Source organism: Tubulanus polymorphus, chromosome 4 (genome assembly GCF_964204645.1).
Source record: "Tubulanus polymorphus chromosome 4, tnTubPoly1.2, whole genome shotgun sequence".
NCBI lineage: Eukaryota > Metazoa > Nemertea > Palaeonemertea > Tubulaniformes > Tubulanidae > Tubulanus > Tubulanus polymorphus.
This window is the reverse complement of record NC_134028.1, coordinates 19,898,108-19,923,473: the sequence shown is the minus strand read 5'-3', so window position 1 is coordinate 19,923,473 and position 25,366 is coordinate 19,898,108. Positions and strand designations below refer to the sequence as shown.

Sequence of the window (25,366 nt, the reverse complement as noted above, 5' to 3'; positions counted from 1 at the left end):
CTGACATCAAAATGATGTAAGTGTTATCTTTGTAGTACGAATACAGTTAAGTCCCCTTCGTAGGACGTCTACCTTGTCCGCCGTAGATCCCCAAGCGTACGCGGCTAAATCTAACATTTATAGGCTTTAAACCTTTTTAATTACAAGGGGTGTTTTTAAATTTTTTTTTCAATAACAAAATAATTGCTTCATCATATCAGCCTCGATTTTAAATCTAGTAACTTTCACAAGTTACTAATTCATCGTATTCATGATTTCTTTTGTTCCTAATTCATTATACTTTAATTTATCCTATTTGTTGTTCTGTAATTATATATCTACGTTAAGTTATATTCATCTTAATTTCTAGATCTCGTGATTTGAAAAAATTTATTTCTTCCGACATTTGATTCAAATTCATTACAACTTTTTGCTTATTTTATGCAGTCCGTCCGAGGTTTTATGTGGAAAATACTCAAACAATAATTTTGTTTTAAATACGATTTTCCGTTCCCTTCCGTTTTAAAACGTCCAAAATAGCTCATTTTTATTTTCTCCCTTCGTTCTCCCACTTTTTTGAAAAAAAATCCATACTCCGAGTAACTAAAAACGGCCTCGATACCACACATGTAAACTATACGGAATCGATGACGTTTCTCAAAAAAAACTTCAAGACACATTTTCGGTAATTTCTGCAAAACCTTTGCGTAAATTTTGGTAATCGTTTTTGTTTTTAGATGTGTTACGAACTGTCAAACTAAAATGAATCCCAGCAGCCGATTTTCAATAGGAACGACCATCACAAATTTCCCGGGGCTTCGCGATTTCGGTTTCGAGTAAGTTTATACGACCCTTCTCCAATCATAGGTAATGATAATCAAATCATTCGATGTTTTCCAGATAATCCGAAGTAATAGGTAACAAACTGGATAAGGCGTGAAGATACACAACATCCGTATAAGATAAATATGCGGGAGAAATCCCATAATAAATTCAGCCAAAGGTCATAAGTTCTAGAATGGAAGTGTATATTACAGTTGTGTTGTTACAGCGCACATGATAAATAACAGTGGCCCCTACTTCGTCGGCGCCAACAAAGTAAAATGCGACGACTAAGATGGATTTTCGCGAGAACGAATGCTCAAAACACGTCTACCTATCATGACGCAGCTCTGCAGAGACTAAGGCGCAAGGTATCCGATTGGCTATTGAACAGCTGCGAGCGCACGTGAAGGTTTAGTGATAGATGGCGCCAGTGCGTGGTCCTCAGTCTCTCGTCGCGTAAATACAATTATCCACCATTCGATGGACAATTTCCCTTAATTTGAGCAACGTTTGGGCTAAAGACTATTCGCAATCATCAGTACGTCTGAACCAATTCGGAAGGAGTTTTGCTAATCGCTTTAGATATTTGGCTGAATTATTGTGGGATTTTTCACGTACATATACGTGTGGGATATATGTTGACATGAAAAATCGCATTTTAGCTGGACGTTGAGAAAAGTGAAAATCCAAGGTCACACAATCCTTTTCCAAACAATTGCGCTAAACGATTGGGCGAAATCAGTGCCCACCGGTATCACGCATGATTACATTTCTATATACCCAGCTGTAGATGGCTATTTCAACAATTTGAGAACCGATCAAGATGCGAGATACGCGCTATTAGTGCAGTCGTGGAGGACAGCAAACCCGAAAATCAAAGGTATAAAATCATCGTGTCTATCTTACTTTAATTCGGCTTGGCTGAATGGATATTTGTGGTTTTGTCTTTAGGTCAGTTTCTGGCATATAACCTATGATGAGAGGGCGCCAAAACAGCATGATCATGGTTTCCAAATGAATGACTCTGTCAATATTTAATTTCCCGAAGCGTCCACATACTGATATTCACTACTGCACACTAGCTTCATCAGAAAACAAAATCAGTTTAAGAGAGCTACGTCTTTCTCTTAGGGCCTAAATGTTCCTTTTTTGCATCTGCCTGTGCCCTTTTGAAATGGTGTCTGTATTGAAATCTTGGACCGCTAGTATCTTCGGTCTAGAAGGCCCTAGGAAGAGATAGCAAACTAGTCGGCGGACGTTTGGTTCATGTGATTGGAAATTTATACGAGGTTTAATACGTCATTTTCAACTCCAAACATGAGAATCTTAACTGATAACTTAGTTGACCTCAGATATAACTTCAAAACGGATCCTGTTAGTTTTTCTTTGCATCGATAGGAAAGGCCAGTCTGCCGTTCGAGATAAACGATACTCCGAAGGAAGGGATTTGCGGTGTGGATCCGCCTGAAGGAACGGCAATCGGTACAGAGTTTAACGTTTTCTGTAGTAAGGATTGTAGCGATCAGGACGGTCCACTTCGGTACAAGATCGCTTACAGGGTAAAGCCTACAGATGATCCCATTTGGATTTACGACGGTGAGATATGATATTTAAAACACTTTTTCCACGAAAAAGATTCTTCTGATATAATGACAGTGGTTACTTAAGCTGATGACCGACATTGTTCAAGCAATATAAACGTCAAATAATGGCTGCGTCGTAGCAATCATCACGAAAATACATTTGTCTTTTGAATTAGAAACAATTGAAAATCAAGTATCATTTACAATCCCGACAATTATACTGACTGTTATTGTATTGTAGATCTATCATACGATTTTAAGATTGTAATTTCGGAGTGTAATTTTACTTAGGTTTTCAATTCAATTTCAGGCAACAACGCGACGATGGAAAAACCCTCAATGTTACCGACAGGTTTAGTGTCTAATGACTATCACTTAAATGTGACATTGCGTTGTTTAGACCGGCTGGGTGCCCTTACTGATATGTTCCTTTCAGTCAAAGTACGTCGTGATTTTTATGAAATAAAAAACCTGATTTGTTGGTGAAAACAGATCGTTTGTACATGACGTCATCACACGTTCATTGTACGTCATGATTGGCCATTCATTCCATTGAAAATCCCGGAAAAGCAACACCATTTTAAATGTATATTTGGATTTAATTGATTTTAAAACTATTTAGTAATTTAGTTAAAATAGCTATACGACGTGGCTTGGTCGTGTGTATAGCTTGTGTCTTAGTAACAATTTAAGACAGCATGTGATTGCACGGGCATGGTCTGCATTATAGCCATTCTTATATATTCCACTTCAACGTTGTTTTCTAAATCTTAAAGCCGCGCTTTCGTAAGTCCAGCAATATAAACCGCCTAATACTTTTACAGGTGCTGCCACCTACGCCTAAAACTATCGCCAATACTCTGTCTAAGTGGTCAGTGGTTGAAGCGAAGATTCAGGATCAATTGGCGGCAGCTAATCTTGCAGGATTCGCTCAGTTCATTGGTTTATACGGCGGCTATCTGAATAACGAAGCGGCCAGTGATGATGCACAGTTCAACGATTGTAAGCATTCTTTACACGATGGCACATAAAGCCTATTAAATATTAAACGGATCGCATTAGTTTTAGGGTGTCCTCAAATTCTAACACGACATTGACACGGTTGGATATGGAGGTTTTGAGCCATTTGTTTTTCTTCTGTTGAATCTTTAGCAGCATTCATATCGTTTATACGACTGGAATTATGAAATTCATTTTGATAATAAGGGATTGGAGATCTGTTATTCGTTTCTTGTTTATTTTACATAAACAGATTTGAATTCGCTGAACCAAACGTTTGATGCAGCGAATATACCACCGAGGAACGAATCCCTTCTTGCCAGACAAAAAGTGAGAGAAAAGGTAATCCAGTGGTAATCCATTGAGGATTTCAATACCGGTATCATCCGTAACCATATCCCGTCCTACCAAATCAAGTAAACCCTTTGTTCAGGGTTGACATTTGACCCGACATTACTGGGCTGATCTAAGCCCAATTAATGAGCACGGTTTGGACGACTGATACTAACAACTCCGACGAGGATTTGAAAATGTTCTTGGACTTGTCCCAACTGACAACTTGATAAATACCAAAAATTTGGCATCGGTCTCACTCCGATGACGCATGATTTATTTTTCAGTATCGTGAATTAGTTGTGGGCGAATATACAGCAATAACGCCTCCTACTATCGGCGTTTTGAACCAGCTAGCTTCAGCGTTAGGTGTAGTAACAGCGCGTCATGACGAGTTATCCATTAGAACGATTGTAAGTTGTAACGAAACGATTTTATCTAATTGAAACCCTTTCGGTGCTGACTAATCAATACCTTCTAGTGCGGTAGCCAGTGCGGCGTACTAACAAAGTCCATTATCGATTTATACCCCGCACTGCGGTGTAGACGCACTGAAAGGTTTCATCAAGTTTGGTTATATAAATATAGTTTATTTTCAAGAGAAGTTGGTTGGCGAGTAAAAGTAATCGAAAAAAGAATCTCGCGGGTCGAAATTCAGTGAACCTCTTTAATACCCATTATGCTTGCGTCACTAAATAAGGTCTACAGAAAACAGTTCCAGTTTACTTATAAGTTTTCCATCTTCTTTTGATGTCAAATAGGAATTGCTTTACGCAATACTGACGGATTACTGTCATATGTCAATTCAACGCGCGGGTCAAGTTGAAAGTTCCGCCGAAGACATTGAGAGCGTTAGCAGGTTTTTACTGGAAGTGGTCGGTAGGTTATTTCTAAGATTGTACACTATAAACTATACTGAACATTATTCCTTTCCGATTGTATTCAACTCAAACGTAAAACTCATATCAATTTACTACTGGCTTCAAGCGACCAGACCCTATTAACCAAATGATCATCATTTCTGATACGACGACAAAAATTAATGCTTGATTCAAATTTGAACTGCGAGTGTGGAAGCAGCTCTTGGGCCACGGGTCTGCGATCGAATTCAAGTTCTTAATTGGCTTTTGTTTCTTTTCTCTGATCTAAGGTTTCGAAGATTTATCTTAGTATAATGGGTCTATTCAATTTAGGAAATGCGGCTATTGGTGCTGGAGAGGTCAGCAAAAATGCGCAAAAAGAAATTGCCATGTATGAATCGATGTTGAATCCGAATAGTAAACAACAAAATACTCCTCCAACAAGAACTTTGTCTCGGGCTGAATTACAGAAAGAAATGCTAAAACTGGATGATGTTGTAAATACGGTATGTAATTAACTGTTTTAACGGCTGAGTCAAAAGTATTCATTGACACTGTTGAACGCCGTCGATAAGCCTTCCAACGCGGTCGTTCAAAGATTCATTTCTTACGATGATGGTAAAGCGCGAAAGTCCAACGCATCTAAAAAAACGCATGTAATTTCTGCGAAGGTTTAAATGTGAGATAAAGCCACACGTTTTGACTATCCAGTACATATAGCCTCAAAAGGCTATAATGCAAATTCGGTTACAAGACAATAGGATATACATGTACGTATGGCCAACATTTTGCTAGGGGTTAGAAGACAATATGAGGTTTATACACAAATGACAAAAAATCAATCGTTTGTTCAACTAATATTTTGCATGACGCGACTTTCCAATAGACATGTTTATGTTGTTATGATCGTTTTAGGCTAAACAGTATATTCTGGATTTGGACACATTAGTTAAATCTTGTATGGTTATGATTGTGATGCAACGAAAAGTTCCCGGCGACGAGCCAAGCGTTATGACAACGGCATCAATGAGTATGAGTCTGGAAAAGAGGTTTTCTGGAGAGCTATCCAAAAGTACGTAATATCAAAATGTTCGATTTATTACTATTTGAATCGACTAATTGAGTTTCTTTTTGCAATTTAGAACCTATCACGCCTGGCAGGAAAAACTCGAAGGATAAAATAGATTTGCCTAACCCTTCGTTGATAGTCGGAGAAGGGAATGACACGACTTACTTTGTAGAGTCAAAGGTTCGTATTAGTGGAACATCAAAAGCTCTAAGTATACAATTTCTCCTATATTTTGTCGGATATCAAAAATGTATGTTAACACGTTTTCGTGTTCTTCGTATTTAAGTGTCTTTCAATCAGTTCAAACATTTATACGTTTTCGAACAACACCGGTAACAACGCGGCAACCAAACCCAAGGAAGTGACGTCAGGACTACTGTCGTTAGATATGAGAAATGAAACCGGTGACCCGATGATCGTTGGCGGTCTGCCAGACCCGATCGTACTAGTTATCGAAAGGAAACGAAACGGCGTAAATATCGTAGCAAAGAAACTGTTGATAATGTTAATTAGTAATATCAGATATTGCACTTTATCATGTTTTTTTTTTTAAATGTACTTAGATTCCAGATATAAGTGTTGTAGAATCGACGAAGCCTAATGAGGAAATGCTGATCCATACTATAACGGTACCACTTGACGCAACGCTCGGCATTAAAGTTGTATTAAGTGAAAACGCCACGGACGTTGTCAACGGCACAACAGAATCGACTACCAACAACAACACGCAGCAAGCCCCAACTACAAAGTTGTCTTCAATTTCAAATAGCACGACTTCAAATACGGTTACATCCTCGAGTTCCAGCGTTACTTCTCCGAGCGCTGCAACTTCCAGTAGTACTCCCCGAACTACTTTACCAAATTCCAAGATTTTCAAGACTCCAGACCAGACATTGGACACTACTTCATTCAATGTAACTGATGTAACCAATGTTACCACTTTCGGCGCAACAACTGCCGGTATTACCAATACCAAAACTATTGTCACTGGGACATCTGCAACTGTGACTTCACTGACAAATTCAACTCCGTCGATAAATCCAAAAATTAATGTTACTACAACAGCCCCGATGAAAGGTACTCACACTCCTTTTTATTGTCATCATCTACACAATCTACGAACGGTCGGAGTTAACTTGATTTGTAATTACGGTTGTTATCAGCGAAAGTTTTTTTAAAGCGTTGATTTGAATTCATGGATGAAAGATTATGATATCGAAGAACATGAACTTTGTCAATGGTGCAACCGATATCATTAGACTTAAACATTTCAGGTCACGTAGTAAGCGTGTGAATACACATTTCTGAATTGTTTCTCAATTTTGTTAAAGATCCTCCTGGTGGTTTTGTTCTTTCGGAGAATATAACGAGATTCGTCGTTTTCGTCAAAGTCGGTTCACGTCCAACTGTTTCTAAACATGATTTCAACTGCACGCTGCCCTTTCATGCTGAAACTGATTTGAATGGCTCTACAGCAGCAGAAAGGGATCTGAATACATGCTTGTTCCACAACATTCTAAATGGGTAAACGATGTATTGACACCAAGTATTGATTGTTCTGCATAAGCTTAACAGTTTTAATCCAAAATATTTCAAGTCATTCTTTGCGCGAGTAAGTTTTCGATTTAATCAGATATTTTAACCTGCATATCATACTGAACGACTTTTTTCTTGCAGAACCGATAAACCAGTTTATGTTGGCATCAAGGCTTTGAATGGAACTATAGGTTAGATGCCCGATTCTATGACGCAAGCATGCATTTCTTGAAAATTTATTCCGAATTCTTCAAGATACCGTCTACGATTCGTTTGCAGATCCTGCCAATGCAACTGTCAATGATTACAAGGAGGCTATGTACAATGCATCATTTTTCACTGCTGATTGCTTGTACTGGAATACAAAGACCGAAGAATGGTCGAATGCTGGCTGCACGGTAAAATATCCTCTTGGAAACCCCTCTTACTTCATCTGACGTGGAATACGATTTTTGAGGAAGCTCCCCGAAGTCAAAATTCATTCTGGATCCTAGTCATAATCAATATCTAGTTTTGACTGGCCGCCCTCCTTTGTTCTGAGTAAAATCCACTTGAAGTATTCTTTCGTTCTTGACTCGAGGCGCTGGCCACCAGTCAAATTTAATAACCCTCCCATTTACCGCCGCCCCCACCTACCGCCAATGTATATCTCAATACAAATACATAGTAAAACACCCCGATATACCGCCATTCACTCTCCATATAGTCAAAATCGTTCTGAACCGATGAAGCCGGTATACCGGGGGTTGGCTGTAGTTTGAAATCTCTGGCGCTAATCGTATCTATGTTCTACCACAGGTTGGTGACCTAACTACTAGTGATAGCACGCAGTGTAAATGCACACATTTGACGACGTTCGGGTCGTCTTTTACGATTCCTCTACCGAAAATAGATTTTAGCGGCGGATTTCTCAATCCTAACGACAATCCAGTGGTGTTCGGTACGATGGTGTCTCTACTATGTTTATACTTAATTCTACTGATCTGGGCTGTTAAAGCCGACAGAAAAGATCTCGTAAGGGTAAGGTTTCAGAAATTCACAATAACAAGATATGTTCTGGACCGATAGTTGCACAGTCAAAACCCTAAAAATGTCTGTCAAAATCTCTAAAAATGTTATTTGAGTATTTGAGACAACATGGCCTTGATGGTCGTATCTAACCCTTCACTGTGTTACTGACGCATAGTTTTACATTTGTAGTTGATGTTGTGTAAAAATGCTTTTTAACGAATTATCAATGGATAGTATTAACATCATTATACCTATTTTTCGATAGGCTGGTTCCACGCCGCTGCCGGATAACGATCCCCGAGATAAATACATTTATGAAATACTCGTAACTACAGGAGAAGCGAAAGAAGCCGGTATTGTGAACGAAATCCAACTCGTATTCCCTTTGAAAGTTCCTTAGATCTATCACCTGACTTACGTACGTGTTTCCTGCGGTACCTAATGTGTTTACATTTTCAGGTACGACAGCTCAAGTATCGTTTGTATTGACCGGTGAAGATGGTGATACGGGTCCCAGAGTTTTAATGGATGAGAAAAGGAAGGTTCTTCAAAAAGGCGATGTTAATTCGTTCATTATGGTAGTGCCGAAACCGCTGGGAAACTTAGCGCACTTACGGTAATACGTTCTAATACATTAAATCATTTCTAAATGAAATTCTATCAACATCTGAATTAGGAGAACTAAGCGTTTCTTACTGTCAAGTGTAGATCTTCGATACCATACTGTCTTATTCAGTTTCTCCTAATGATAGAAAGTTAATTTTGAAATGTATCATTCAGTATTTGGCACGATAATGGTGGCAAGAATCCGTCTTGGTTTTTCAACCAGATGCAAGTAACCGATATTCAAACTCTGGATAGATATCTGTTCATTTGTGACAAATGGTTGGCCGTAGAACAAGAAGACGGTTTGGTGAGTGTCATTCCAATTCCTTCTTCTCCACTGGGACCTTACGTGTTGTTTTGCCTAAGCATTGTAAATACTGATACATGTATAACCAAAATATGTTCTTAGCTGCAACAGTTCTCATCAAATAAGCACTGATAAGCAAGAAATGATCCGAAATATACGTAGATTGCTTTTTGAAACGTGAGCAGTACGGATGGAATTAGCAATGGGCCAGACCTTGCAAGTTATGGTTAATATAAACGTTTTTAATTAATTATTTACTACCTACGTAATAACGTTTAAAACTAGTAGGCCTTAATGGACCCTTAGCATTAATGAAGCAATCGTCCACTCGAGATATGTCGATGCGTTTTTTCAGATCGACAGAATAATTCCCCTAGCGGGAGACATCGAGATGAAAGCCTTCAACTATCTATTCTGGTCGAAAACTCGCAAAGACCTCTCCGACGGGCATATTTGGTTATCGGTTTTCAAAAGACCTCCGAAAAGCAACTTCACCCGCGTTCAGAGATTGACGTGTTGTTTAACCCTCGTCTACGTGTCGATGATGGCCAGTTTGACCTTCTACAAGGCGATGGCGATGCGGCAAAACGTCACGCAAATTGTCATCGGGCCGATCAAGTTTACGCTCGAGCAACTGGTCGTTTCTATCCTGGCGTCGTTGATAATCGTACCGGTGAATGTGTTTATCGTGCTGCTGTTCAGGATGTCCGGTCCCTGGCCACCGAACGCCTGTGGCAAATGTTGTCGCAACAAACGCGTGTGCGACTCGAAATACAGCGAAATGAAGTCGGACCAGGCTTCGGAGGCGATGGAAATAGAGTTGCAAAACGAAAAAGAGTATCTAGATACAGGCACGTAAATACCTAAATCAAGCCCGTTTTGACTGGAATTTAGCTACTTATCTTACTAATCATTTGTACTTATTTACGGTTCAGGCGAGAGAAAATCCGCGACACCATCGCGACGACCTTGGAAAGACTCCCAAACCAGTCAGAAAATCAGCTACACGGACGCATCGGGCTACGGGAAAATACCAGAATCACCGAAAAAAGACGACCAGAAAAAGAAGAAGAAGAAAGTGGTTTTGCCGTGGTGGTGTGTGATTGTCGGCCATACGCTTGCATTTATTGCCGTGGCAGTGAGCTTCTATTTCGCGAACATGTTCTCCAAAGACCTCGGGTTATCAGGCTCTAAGGAGTGGATTGCATCATTTGGAGTTTCTCTCATCCAGTCGATCATGCTTCAACAACCGATTAAGGTACCGTAGTACATTCACCATAGTATATTCTCACGTGGGTTCGAACTTTTTGCATTTTTTTTTACTTTTGTGATGAAGTGTTATCACATCTCTATGCATTGATTGCCATTATTATGTTTACATTAATTGTATGTAATTTATTATGCTTAGATAAATAAAGATTAATATATTTCTCTTTTTTTCGTTTTTTCATTCAGTAGATGAATGATCGTTTCATTGTCATTTCACTTCCCTTGACATTTTTCAGGTTTTGTTTTTGGCCCTTCTTTACGCCCTGATCATCAAGAAACCCGACCTTGAGGAACCGGACGAGAGCGAGTACGACAACAGCCTCAAGGACAACGAGGAGTGGTTGCACGATCCTTACTGCAACTCGCCTGATATTAAAGAAAAAATCGCTCGATATAAAGCCATACCACTGCCACCGGACGAGGAAGAACTTAAAGCTGCCAGGGATAAGAGGTACGTACGAATGAATACAATTTAGGCAATAGAGATAAATCAAAACAAATCAAGTCAGATGACAGCCTCGATAAACTGAAGACATATATACATGGTGAGGAACTAAAAGCTACCTGGAATAAGAGGGAATAGACTGTAGGCCATTCCAATCATGGAATCAAGAATCCATGTTCCAATAAAGATGACAAAGGCAGAGATACATGGTATTCACACTTAGGACCAAATGCTTTTTAGTCGGAATCGTAGTAACAGTTCATTTGTTGTTTGGTTTAAACGCTAAGCAGCCAGTTAAAACGCGGTTCCTCAGCCGTAAGCGAAATTTAACTCATGGTTAGAATGACATACATAAATATTTCAGTTCTTTTCCCCGATCCTACCCGCAAAACTGCAACCTTGTTCTTTGTCGTGTTAACATGGTCAATTCTCATCTCTTTTAGGCTTAAGGAAATCGAAATGGTGAACATTATCTGGGAGATCATATTCTACACGATATATGTTGGAATTCTGATGGTTTTGTCTTATGAAAATCGAGATACGAGATCTCACTATTTCTATAAAGACATAGAGAACATCTTCTACAACGATAGATACACCAGAAACAACACCGTTGGAACTTATGCCTTATCCGCCGTGAGTTTTTTTATGGTTGTGAGCAATTGGATCGTTTTTAATACCCTCTAATAAACCCTTAAACTAATGAGATGCCTCTTTGTAAAAAGATCCAGATTCCGAAATTCGAAGATATGATAAACTTGGAACTTATCAAACTTGCATACGGATTTGTGAATAGCTAACTTCCGCAACAAATTCTAAATATATTTAATTGGAATTCATTTAATCACAGATATAATACCAGAGCTCGAAACCACCCCAGAATCTAGGCCCGCGAAACTAGCATTTTCAATAAGCCGTTCCTCTGTAAAGTTCCTTCAATTTGGCAAAGCCAACCTGCACTTTAAATCCGCCCCAACTATCAGCACCCTCGTAAGTAGTAAGCTGCTTGATTGATGTACACTTTAAAATATATTTTCATTCAGAGAGACTTCTGCATGACATAAATTTATCTTCATTTTTCATCGTTTCATCCCTTTTCATTTCTTTTATTTTATTTGTTCGTTTTTATGTCGAGGTGCCTGAACATCCTTTTAAATACAGCCTTTATTGCTCTACTCGGACTCCTGTCACTTCAATGTCTGTAACCTATTTTGTTTTAAGGTATTCATTTTCTACATATTGATGGTGACAAGTAAACTACTATACTATACTATACTCTACTATGAAATACTCAGCAGTAGTATAGTCAGAGGGGGGTTCTGGCACAGCTAACTTTTGGGCTAACTGTGCTAATGTGAGCTAACTTTGAGCTAATGTAAGCTAACTTTTGAGCTAATCTGAGCTAACTTTTGAGCTAATCTGAGCTAATGTCGGTTAACATCTGAGCAAACTTTTGAGCTAATCTGAGCTAATGTTGGTTAACATCTGAGCTAATCTGAGCAAACTGTTGAGCTAATGTGAGCTAATATCGGTTAACATCTGAGCTAATTTGAGCTAATGTCGGTTAACATCTGAGCTAATCTGAGCTAACATTGAGCTAATGTGAGTGAATGAATGTTAATACCGAGCTAATGTGAACTAGTTATCGGGCTAATGTCTATGTGTTATATGGAGCTAATGTGGGTTAACTATTGAGTTAGGTATTTAGTTACCGGTTTTTATGGTAATCTATTGAGCTGGTGTGTGTGAAATTTAAAAACGAGATCATTTGAATATGGTTAGATCTGAATGAATATAAACATATGCAAATTATCAATTGTTTCGATGATTACGATCCTCGTTCTGAAAAATATCTGACGTCATGAGGGGTATATAACGTGTGTTCTCCAAAGGTGATTTCATTCGTTGAGTTGATCATGGATACGCACACAACTCCCGTGTTGAAACGAAACATGTCTGAACCTGATGCTCCAAAAAAGAGACCTCGAAGACTGAATTTCAAGAATTTAAAGCTAGATATTAACGCTGCTAAGCCTGGTATGTATGTGTAATTAATTTGTTTGTTTGTAAAACATCCTCTCCTCCTTTGAGTTATTTATTGTTTCACTTGTAATGTAACCATATTATCTTTTCTTTTGTCATAGATACGGTTGTTAAAGAGAATGCTTGTGTACAAACGGATATAAAACTGAGTGAGTCTAAAGAAGAATACGTCTATGCGAAAGCGGATGTGAAACGTCATTATCTGGGCAATTTAGTGTTTGCGTGTGTCAGCGAGTGGCAGGATGTTAAACGTGTTGACATACGAACTTATGAACTCAGTGATGACCTTCGATTATTTCCAACGAAACGCGGCATTAGCCTACACCTGCAAGAATGGGCTAATCTCGACTGGCATAGAGATTCCATAAATTCCGCCATCAATTCGTTTAATGAAAGCAACAATAACAATAATATCATAGAGGATTTTCGATTACACGTCGGTAGGAACCGATACGTGACCGTGTTCAAACGTTTCAATAAGGTTATAATCGACATTAGATATTTTTGTTATATAGCTGCAACGGAACAACGAGTTCATACGAAAACCGGGATAGAACTATCTGAAAAACAGTGGGAGAAACTGATGAATATTTCTTTCGTTGATTTGGAACCTGAACTCGTTGGGATGAAAGCGTGTATGTTCAATGATGATCATCAGAATCAGATGGGTGCTCTCCAGTGTGTTTACTGTAATCCTCATCCTGTATTCCAAATCGATGATTAATGAATATATGTATCTCCTGTATCCTCAATCCATATATAGATAAATATCAAAAACTAAAGTCATGAATTATGTTAATAATCAAATGCTGGTTTTTTCTTTATTTATTTTAAAAATGAATTATAGGGAAATTGGCATAAAAAAGTAGAAAAGGAAAAAAAAAAAAAAAACGGGAAAAGGTGCGCTTAGAGGGGGTACGAGTTAGATCCCATCCCTGAAATAAAAAGAAATATAGAAAACACTTATAACGATATTAAACCAATGGTTTACCAACTTTCATATAATCTTAAATAAATAGATAAATAAATAAATATATATATATTAGTTAAATAGTTTAAAGTAAAACTGAAAACATAAACGCATGTATAAGTGAGTGTAAATAAATCAATGTTTATAACTATGAATAAATAAAGATATGCAAATATATATTAAGTATAACGACTTGTTCTTTTAATGATGATTTATCTCCGGAATTTTATGATGACCATAAGCATATGTGCTTACACCATCATCTAGTATATAACGTTTGTCGTCGTATGGTGATAATCCGACTTTATTTAAATTAACTGAATGTAACTTATGATTGAAGCTCCGGATAGACCGCATGTTAGCCATCATACGTGATTGATTACGCAAGCAATCAACGTAGTTATTATGGGATACGGACTGCTTAACGACGTACTTCGCAACACCTTTTGCAGTTTTCTTTTCCACAAGTGTTCCGTTGTTATCCGGAGAAAGATATGTCATTGAATACATCTTACTCCGTAAACCGCAGAACACTTTAACGGGAAAAGAATTGGTCTCATCCTTAAATTTGCCTAGTACTTTCTTATTTTTGTCCGAGAATAAAGGATGGCCGGTGGGATAGGCTGAAAAGTCGAACTGGTCGGAAATCCCCGCCATATCCGTGTACAAATCGTTGCTGCGAATAGCGTACGTTAAACTATCCGTATCTGTAAAAAGAAGTTTAGCGTTATCCCCGTATCCTGCCTTGATGGTGTTATAATGAAAATCATACATTAACGTTTTGCTTATGTCTAAAATTGAAAAGCCAAGATACACAGGCTTATCCAACTTGATCGAAATCTGCTGTTTTTTTACCCCCACAACATTCTCCGAAATAATGTTCCATGAAATCGTAGATGGCTTCGCTAGAGCTTTTCTCAATTTCCCCGGTTCGTTAATAATTTGGTAGTTGATTCGATTCCTAATGTTCTCCATTGTCTTGCCAAAACTTGCATTATTCAGTAATTTGTACATATCTTTCTCAAAATTGGATTTCGCATTTTTTCGGAATTCGGTATTCAAAGCAATGTACGGTGACATCCAGGCTGATTGTCGAAAATGGAGAACACGATGAATCTTTGTTAATTTCATACCAAGTTTCATGTAAAGCCTCAAATTCCTATAATGAACAATATACCGAGTTTTATTGTAAAGATTAGGGATAAGCTTGTGTATCTTGCTGGACGATAGTTTCAAAGTCTGAAATAGAAGCTTTTGATACGGAGATAACATTAAATCTTCGTTGACTAACATGCGCTCCGGAGCTAACGGTAAATCGTTATGTAGATCGTGTAACTCGGCACCGTATTCAAGGTCCACTTCGAGTATCATGCCGAAATGGGCGTCGTCCGTCATCGTTAAAATATCCTGAGCGTCGGGCCAAAGGGGATCGTTTTCTGTTTCTAACCACCTAAATTCACCAACAGGCAATGCCTGAGACATTGCCCACCCATACAGATTATTAGCATCTAAATACATGATATAAGATGACTCCTTGGCCTCGTCGTAATCGGCGAAATACTTGTTATTAGCCTCGAAATATCGATGGGTAATAACAGATATTCCGCCGCGTATCCCCTGTTCTATGAACAAATACATATCGACTTCAGTGAACAATTGAAGTTCGACTTTTGTCAGTTTCAAGCAGGCATCCCATGAGTAGCCGGGTAGAGTGTAGTAATGACAAGGATCTAATCCGTAGCTCTTATGAGCGAACTTGCGGAATTCCTCGAAAATATCTGAAAGTAGCAATACGTCGGTTCTAAGATAGAGATCGTGATACTCGCCCATGTTTGCCATGTTAAACTGCGACCAAATATTCTGTGCATGTTTGTAGTCATCTACCGAAATTTCAGTGTTCGTCAGGGTGTTGGTAAATGCCTCCTTAGGAGGGAGACTTGTCTCATTAAATTTCTCCGAACCTGTCATGTAGTCGTATGGGTAAACACCTTTACGTAATAAAAGATCAAGTTTATTGGCGGGGAACTCCGAGTTTAAATGAATGAATTTCTCTCTACCCGAATTGACCAAATTTTCCGTAAGAGTACTGAGAGAGGTATTGAGAAATGCCAACGAGTCGATGAAGCGTAGGGGACCAAGTGTAAATCCGATAAACTTTTCAGTGTTCGTCGGGATCACTGAAATTCTATACCCCCTAAATTCAACCAAGCCCAATGATCTAATAATTTCATGACTGTCATAACTTTTCAAGTTATGAAATATCACAGGTATGAAATTAGGAACCCTATAACTCAGATTACATGAATTACAAGCTGGGCCTCTGTATTTGCCGGTTATATGATCGTGATCCCGACATTTCTTACCATTTATGGTTTCCTTACATATATGACAAATATCAGTTGATTTGAAGTGTGTTTCATCGACGTCGTTCATAACCAAAGGTTGAGGATTTTTGTATTCCTGTAATATTTCCTCTGCTTTTTCGAGGAGGGATGTTAAGAATTTCTTCATAACATCGTCTCCTCTATAAAGGACTGTCGGATGGGAATGTCTGGTGTCAGGGCCAACGACTTTAAAACAAAATCCACACGGTTCATGAACCTGATAACGATATGTCCAAGATTGATTCTGGTTCAATTTACACCCCTCAATCGGTTCTAAAAACATTTCGAAGTCAGCATATATCACATATGGCAGTTTGTGCTGTTTTGTGACATTAACAAATTTCAAGACATTCTCATCTGTCGGTGGCATGATTGTCTTTTGTATTCCTTGAATACAGTACCGAGTATGAACATCAAGATTTTCTTGCGATAAAAAAGAGTGCATGCACTTAAAACACCAAAAACATTTGGCTTTCTTTTTGTTTAGATGGAAAAGGAATTTACTAAGGTCATTTATCAAACAATAATGGGCGTTATCGTTATCAACTAGTAATAATAAATTAACATGATTTGCGCGTGGATTATCACTCAAACGACGAACAAAAATATTTCCATCCTCATAGGCAAATACGTTAACTGATATATCGTTTTGCTGTTCGAAAATGGGTATTTGTTCTACGGTTACTGGATAATTGATATTGTTCATATTCAATTCGTCTCTGTACCGTAAATACTTAGATACTCGTTGGGGGTTCGTGTCCATTCGGTGGAGGTGGGCGAGTATAGACCAAAGAAAGCACATATTGTCGAAATTTTGGATATTTATAACCCCTCCTCGTGAAACGATTACACGAGGAGAGGGTATATACGAACCTCCACCTAATGGTTCATATATGCCGACGTGTAGATCGAACACTTCGACATAATCAAACCTCCAACCAGTACCCTCAGTATTGTATTGTTCCAATAATTGGATCATTTTATTCTTAGCCTGATCCAAGAGCTCGTCAAATTGTTCACCATTGAAAGCACTTCGAGTGTGGCTAGTAAAATACACAGTCCTTTGTTGATGGACACCATCGATATCTTTTTCTAAAATTATATGAATGCTGGTAAACCATTTTATCCCACCCAATCTACTTAAATCATCTTTAAGCAGTCGGATGAGATGCGGTTTGATATCGTTATAAAATTTAATCAAATCAAACTTGTTGTTTTCAGTGGATGGGAACTCGTATTTTCGTACATACCCCTCTAAGGCGCCACCTTGCCGGATCCCGATGAGGGCAAGAGTTTCCTCATCAAGATCCGGTAACTCTTCCCATTCCCATTCCAGTGGTGCCCCTCCTGCTGCTGCTGCTGCTGCTGCTGCTGCTGCCGCTGCTGGTGGTGCCCCTGCTGCTGCTGGTGGTGCCCCTACTACTGCTGGCACTGCTGCTGGCACTGCTGCTGCTGCTGGTGGGGCCCCTACTGCTGCTGCTGGCAATACTGCTGCTGGCACTGATGCTGCTGGTGGCGCCCCTACTGCTGCTGCTGGCAATACTGCTGCTGGCACTGCTGCTGCTGGCACTGATGCTGCTGGCGGCGCCCCTACTGCTGCTGCTGGCACTGCTGCTGCTGGCGGCGCCCCTACTGCTGCTGCTGGCGGTGCCGGTGCTTCAAGGACCAGTCGCCGTCGTGCCGCTGGGATTGGGAGGGGTCTCGCACAACGTGATTGGTGCCTGTCCCGGTAGGCCGTCGTGCTAAACCCCTCCCCGCATTTGGCACAAAGCGGTTTACTCTTTTTGTGCACCCGGTTAATGTGCCGGGATCTCGAGCTGGCGTGTGCGAACACCAGCTCGCACATTGTGCACCCATACCGCTTGGGTAGGGCGACTGGTCCAAAGCTGAGTCGTTCTGATACTTGTTTCTGTGCCATCTAAAGAAAAAGAAAGGAAGACAGAAATAAATATAATGTGTGGATAATAATCTTTAAAATGAACGTGTTTTGGATAGATCGCTGTTAATTTTGATTCTGTTAATCTGTGGTAAAAGGGGGCAATGGAAATAGCTGATTTACCGCCGACTAAATTGCAAGGATGGTTCACGTCGATTATCAATGGAATGACTGGTATCGGGAAGACAGTCTTTACTAAAAGATTGATTGAAGAAAGAATGTTCGATCCATTTCCCGATCGTATAGTTTGGGTGTACGCCGAAGATCAGGAAATCTATCACGATACAGAGGGAGTTGAGTTTATTAAGGGTTTAACAGAGGAATTGTACGAAAGTTTGTCAGGTTCAGAGACAACAAAACTACTTATTTTGGATGATGTATTGAACGAGTGCGACCCCAAATTATTGGAGACCATTTTTACACGTGGTAGTCATCATAGAAAACTTCAAGTGATTCTAATATCGCAAACCCTTTTCCCGAGAGGACCTCATTTTCGGACAATATCGTTAAACACGCATTATATAGTTCTATTCAAGCATCCGAGGGATCGACTCCAAGTAAAGACTTTAGCGATGCAGTCCGGGTTAGGTAAATCGCTCGAGGAGGCGTTTACAGATGCGACCTCAATTTCACCGCGTGGATATCTATTTTGTGATTTCAAACCACAAACGTCGGACAAATGGAGATTACGCACACGAATATTTCCCAGCGAGGGATATCATATTTATTATAAGATAAAAAGTATTAAATAATGTAATTTCACGCGAACATCGTCAATTGATAAAATGAGGAACCACTTGCATTTGAAGGAATTCGCTCCTCACTTAAGACTTTTATGCGATGGAAAGAAAAATATGCGCGATGCGATTCTGTCATCATCGTCGAACAGATTAGTGAAAGTTATTTGCGAAGTCTGTATAAATTCATTAAGAGGGAATATCAAACACAGCGAATCGGATAAAAAGAAATTGAAGCGACATAAGAAGTGGATTCGAATTCTCGCTAATAGACGAGTACCGATTAAATCGAAAAAATCATTAATCGTGCAAAAAGGCGGTTTCCTTGGACTGATACTGAAAGGAATCGGTCGACTACTCGGGTTTATGGAATGAAGAACGTTGAAAAACTTTACGTTGTTCCGGGATCATTTATTCCCATGATTGAAAAAATCACATCAACCGATGACAAGCGAGAATCTTCGAGTGGTGAAACGAATCGCGTGAAAAATATAGAAAGTCAAATGTCCGATATCCTTCAAATGGATAATGATGTGAAGGACGACGTGAAATTGAAGATGTATAACGACGCGTTGAATAAACTAATGCAAATCGAAAAACATTCAAAGGAGTCGACGATCACTAATTCTAACATAGTAAGTAAAAGCAGTGCATTGAATACCGATCGTGATTTAAAACGAACTACCGAAACTAAAAGTGAATTCGACCAGGAAATTTTGAATAACGTACCGAAAAACTATAGAAAGAAATCGGAAATGTTATTGGAGCGAATAAAGCGATATTCCGAAATATTGTCATGGACCGATAAGGGGGAGATAATAGTAAAAGGAGTCAAAAGAGATGATAGTAATATCGTCGATTTAATCAATCTCTGCATGACACCTAACAAGTCTCAACAAATGAACGGACTCGACGATTTCATCAAGGCATTACAAGATATGTCCGTTCCACAGACGTTTATCCCGAATAAATTCGTTAGAAATAAATTAATTAACAATCGCCCGAACGTTAAGAATGAATTCGAAGCAAAGATGACGAAGAGGAGGAGGATGACTACGCCATCTAAAAATTCTAAAGATATAGATTTCGAAAATTGGATTTATATGTGAACATATTTTTGTTTAGTGTATTTGTAGAATATAATGATAATAATAATAGTAATAATAATAATAATGATAAAGCTAATTTATCATCGGATTACCTTTTTTATTCGATTGTCTTGATACGTTTTGATGAATCTAATGTAAGTTTGAAATTCTAATATACGTCGTCGTCGTCGTTGTCGTCGAGTGATCTATATCTGAAAGAGAATGAATGGAGAAAATTTAGATTCTATCTCATTTTATCCAAGTTCATTTAGTATCTAGTTCTCGTAATGGTAACATCAGAAATGATCGACGTTGTTAATGTAGTAGCGACTGCAAATCTTAATTGTAAGCTCAATCTAGAGGAGTTGTCTAGGACAATGTCAAACGTAGTGTACAACCCTCGTAAATTTAACGCATTAATTCTTAGGAATAAGCGCATCAGGGGCACGTGTCTATTATTCGCAAGCGGGAGAATAGTATGTAACGGAGCAAAGTCATCCAGCGAGAGTTATACCAGTGTGCGACGATTTGCTAGATTGATACAAAAGATTAATACCACTGCCGCCGTTAGATTGACAGAATTTAAAATTCAAACAATGACAGGTGTTGCGAGAACGGGAATTAAAGTTAACTTATCCCAACTACACACGTTATTAGGTGGACGATATGATCCGGAGATCACCCCCAGCCTCATATCTCGCTGTGGAAATGTTACATTTATAATACAACATAAGGGATGTGTGATTATTAGCGGGTGTAAATCTTTAAAGCAGATGATTTCGGTGTTGCCGCATGTGTTGTTCAATATGCATATGTGTGAATAATCGGGATAACGAAATGATGAAGTCTGATTGTTTACCGCAATCGCTCATTAACATTAATTGTAAAAAATTCAACATTTCGTGTTGTGTGCAACAGTCAAAAGTGAAAGACGATGTCGACTCGCCTGACCTCGGACTTGAAAAAGATACTGAACAACCTGTACTACAACCCAGAAAACCCAAGCGCATTCGGTGGTTTGAATGCATTACATCGCACCGCGAAGCTGTCCGGAAATGAAATTGGTATAGACGTTATTAGAGACTTTCTGAAATCGCAAGAGGCATATACGCTTCATCGTCCTACTCGCGTGCGTTTCAAGAGGAATAGAACAATAGTATCCGGTATCAATCAACAGCATCAAATCGATTTGTGTGATTTATCGAATATATCTAAGTATAATAAAGGAATTAAATATCTACTGGTTTCGATCGACGTTTTTTCTAAATTCGCTTACGCCATACCCCTAAAGTCGAAAAATGGTGGAGAAGTTAGTAGCGCATTCGAAGGTATAGCGATTAAAAGTCGTATGAAAAAAGTTCAAAGTGATAAGGGCAAAGAATTTTTGAATGCATATTTTAGTAAGATAACAAAGAAGTATAACATTCATCACTTTACGAGCGAGGATACAGTGAAATGTAGTATTGTCGAGCGATTCATCAGAACGTTAAAGGGAAGATTATTCCGCTATATGACCGCGTACAAGACGAAAACCTATATAGATGTTCTTCCTAAGATTATAAATGCCTACAACAATTCGTATCATAGGTCGATAAAAATGAACCCGTCTCAAGTTAGTGAAAATAATGAGAAGTTGGTGTGGGAAAACCTATACGGAAAAGAGTCTCTTATGAACAAACAGTACAAGTTTTCCATTGGGGATACCGTCAGAATCACAAGATATAAGAAAGATTTCGACAAGGGTTATTTACCCGGATGGTCGCACGAAATATTCTCGGTTTCAAAACAGATCCCGCACAACCCACCGACATATAACGTTATAGATCAAATGGGTGAGCAGGTTCAGGGACAATTCTATCGTCACGAATTACAAAAAGTAATTAAAAACGACGATGATTACCGAGTGGAGAAGATTATAAGAAGACGCGGTCGAGGAAGAAACCGCGAGTTGCTCGTGAAGTGGTTGGGATACCCGACGAAATTCAATTCGTGGATTCCGGCACGAGAACTAAAGAAGAAGAATGCATGACTTTTATCTAACATTATTGAGCGATGGAAGCGTGGATGAATTTCCAGGAAACTCTCAAGAAAAGTTTAAAGTTAAATTGAGAGGGACGATTAACCTAGAAGGTAATTGGGAAGTCGCGTTAGTTCACATAAATTTCAATTGCGAATTCGACAACGTAATTACTGGAGAATTTTATGTGGACTCTGGTGATGGACAATGGAGTGACGCGTATAGCGTGCCAGGCGGTGTGTATAGAAATATCGAAACATTGATAGAACATGTGAACTCGGTTATAACGCGATCACCGGCAGCGAATAAAATACAACTAATGTATAATGAGATAAGCCAACGAGTTTCGATTAGATTATCCGCTAACGCGAAAATTAAGTTCAGGAAGGAATTAGCCTGGGTGTTGGGCTTCCCTTCGATGCATGTAGTCGACGCCGACATTTTTAGTGATGATATTACCGAAACTAAAATCATAGGAAAAGCAAGTTCATCCGATAACTTCGGCTACGTCGAGGTCATAGCGTCTAGACCGGTCGACCTTATGGCCGATAATCATAACATCTTAATCTATTCAGAGTTAATTCAACATCAACAAGTTGGACACGATAGCGCACCTTTGTTAAGGATTGTAGGTGTAAACGATATAAATCAAACAGTTATAGATCGTGAATTTAGACGACCTTATTATCTTCCGCTCAGGAGTAATCGACTGGACGTTATTGAAATCTATATGTTTAAGGACAGTGGTACTCCGCCCATCTTTAAAAGGGGCAAAGTATCCCTCGTGTTACATTTTAGACGAAAGTTGTTACTATGAAAACCGAATGTATCATAGATCAAGACGCTTGCTGTAATTATTATTTACGGCAGGCGGGTGGCGGGAATGATTTCTATCACGGTAGACCGATACAAAAAGGAGCAGGAATCGGATCTATTCTGGGAGGATTATTCAGGGGAGCGATCCCTTTGTTTAAGACAATTGCAAAGAAAGCAGCACCACATATAGTTAAAGCCGGTGTCAACACAATAGGTGACGTCATTGGTGGAAGAGATCTAGGAGAATCGTTATTGAATAACGGTAAAACAGCCGTTCGAAATGTATTAAAAGCCCCGAATAATCAGAGAAAACGTAAAGTAAAATCGAAGTCGAATAGACGTCGGGTGAAACGTCAACGTGGAACAATCGAAAGCCTGGAAGCATATTAATTAACTGATCGTTATCATTGTTAACATCTTCATTGTTATCGCCAACATCAACACTGATATAACATGGGTTTGAAAGTACACAAAGACTCGCACCCTGCACTCAAGAGTGAATTGGACATCTTTTCACTGCCGATGACTAATATCACTATGGAGTCCGCACATTATGCTAAATATCAACCGTTAGCTACAATTACGGATAGCGGAAATATCGATTTTCTTATAACCGGTAACTCACAACATTATCTAGATTTAAACCACACGTGGTTAGATGCAACGTTTAAAATTGTAAAGGGCGATGGCAGTCCGATGAACAATGACAAAGCAGATGATCCCGTAGCTACCCTTATTAATTACGCTCAGTCACTATTCAGTGACGTCGAGGTACGATTCAACGACAAATTAATTAGTAATGGAATGGACTTACACCCGATTAGAGCCGCTATTGAGAACTTGATATTTTGTCAATCATCTACGAAACCGGGATGGATGGAAAGTGCTATGATATATAAAGACGAAGCCGGGCGTATGAACGATACAGATCCTAGAAGCGCGAATTGTAACTCGGGTCTCAAAGAACGTTATGATTTACTGAAAAAGCCGAACAATCTCGTAAAAGCGCAACTTCGATTACACAGCGATGCGTTCGGACTAGATAAACTACTTCTCTCGAATGTAACGGTTAAAGTTAAGTTAATCAGAAGTAAGGATGCATTTTGTTTAATGTCCCCGAATCCAGACGTAAAGTTCAAAGTGAAAATTGAAAACGCTACATTAAATGTGCGACGAGTACAACTAAGCCCGTCAGTTCAGTTAGCGCATGAGAAAGCATTGGCTACTAGTAATGCCAAATACCATTTTGTAAAAACAAGCATTTTTCCGGTGAATATACCACGTGGAGTACGCAGTGTTATAAGAGATAATCTGATAATTGGAAATTTACCGAGGAATATAATTATCGGATTCTGCTCGGACGAATCGCTGAGTGGAAGTTACGATAAAAACCCGTTCGACTTTAAACACTATGATATCGCTAGAATTGCGGTGTCCATCAATGGGTCGCAAGTTGAAGCGTCGGCAATAAATTTCGAGTCGAAAGACTTGAGTGAAGGATATTTCTCATTGTTCACTGGCACCGGTATTTTATATCAAGATAAGACAATTGGAATAACCAGAAAAGATTATGCTAACGGATATTTCCTAACCGCATTCGATCTGACACCTGATTTCGGATTCAGTGACCTGGCTATCAGTAAAAAGGGTTCCCTTCGCGTGGAATTGGAATTTTCAAAACCTCTACCAGAAAATATTAATTTACTATTATACGCCAACTTTGATGAAGTGTTGGAAATTACAAAAGACCGCACTGTTGTCACAGATTTTTAAAAAGATGTTGTATACCGATCAATTAATTAATATTTTGCGCGAAGATACCTGTGCGAACAAATTGTTTAAAGGTGTCTACGCAGCTGATCGTTTACCCGAACCTCCTGAGTATCCCAGTATTTTCATTGTAAACTCTCAAAATAGTGATAAGAGCGGAGAACATTGGATTTGTTTTATAATATTTGCAAATAAACAAGGTTATTTCCTAGATAGTTACGGACAACAACCGCAATTCTATAATATTATATTAAGAAACTATTTAGATACACACTGTCATTACTGGGATTATTCTCGAGTTAGAGTACAAAGTTTGTTTAGTACGAATTGCGGATATTATTGCATATATTTTGTAACTCTTCTCTCACACGGTATGTGTTTTCCCGAGATATTCAGTAGTTTTAGTAAAACTGATTACGAGTATAATGATTATTATGTTAAACAATTTGTTAGTAAGTATTTCATTAGAATGTAAATTTCATCTTAAAAAATTGATAAAAATTGTAAAATATTTTTCGATACAATGCAAAAATTTCGATAACGAGTATACATATTTCACATTGAGAATATCTAAACAAAAGAATTATGTAGAATTAAGGAAAATAATACGTAGCTTACCTTAGTAAATGAGTTTTCTTTCCTTAGTCTCCTTTGGTGACGATAATGTCGATGATGATGATGATGATGATGATAGCGTGGTTCTGCGTTGTTGGATACTTCGGCGCGTTGGAACGAAAAAGACCGTGCTGCGGTAGTCGGCATTTTTAAATGTTCGATCAACAA

At 38.8% G+C, this 25,366-nt stretch overlaps 2 protein-coding genes across 2 annotated transcripts; both read left to right on the top strand.

Moving 5' to 3' along the window:
• The first annotated feature begins 7,168 nt into the window (after nucleotides 1-7,168).
• Nucleotides 7,169-13,589, top strand: LOC141904387 (polycystin-1-like protein 2). The gene is made up of 13 exons (XM_074792971.1): nucleotides 7,169-7,172; nucleotides 7,464-7,582; nucleotides 7,983-8,204; nucleotides 8,461-8,548; nucleotides 8,655-8,811; nucleotides 8,976-9,108; nucleotides 9,464-9,959; nucleotides 10,044-10,366; nucleotides 10,614-10,828; nucleotides 11,266-11,458; nucleotides 12,044-12,127; nucleotides 12,715-12,859; nucleotides 12,967-13,589. The coding sequence occupies exons 1-13, from the start codon at nucleotides 7,169-7,171 to the stop codon at nucleotides 13,587-13,589; spliced, it is 2,802 nt and encodes a 933-aa protein (XP_074649072.1).
• A 9,677-nt stretch (nucleotides 13,590-23,266) lies between these two features.
• LOC141904385 (uncharacterized) lies at nucleotides 23,267-24,586 on the top strand. The gene has a single exon (XM_074792970.1). It carries the CDS (start codon nucleotides 23,267-23,269, stop codon nucleotides 24,584-24,586), a length of 1,320 nt encoding a protein of 439 aa, XP_074649071.1.
• The last annotated feature ends 780 nt before the right edge of the window (nucleotides 24,587-25,366 follow it).

Bases quoted from the DNA above. Each gene is read 5' to 3' on its own strand.
- LOC141904387 (XM_074792971.1), top strand. The intron at 8,812-8,975 runs GTAATACGTTCT...TGTATCATTCAG, and splicing joins GGAAACTTAGCGCACTTACG to TATTTGGCACGATAATGGTG. The intron at 9,109-9,463 runs GTGAGTGTCATT...GCGTTTTTTCAG, and splicing joins TAGAACAAGAAGACGGTTTG to ATCGACAGAATAATTCCCCT.
- LOC141904385 (XM_074792970.1), top strand. From the start codon at position 23,267: ATGGGTTTGAAAGTACACAAAGACTCGCACCCTGCACTCAAGAGTGAA.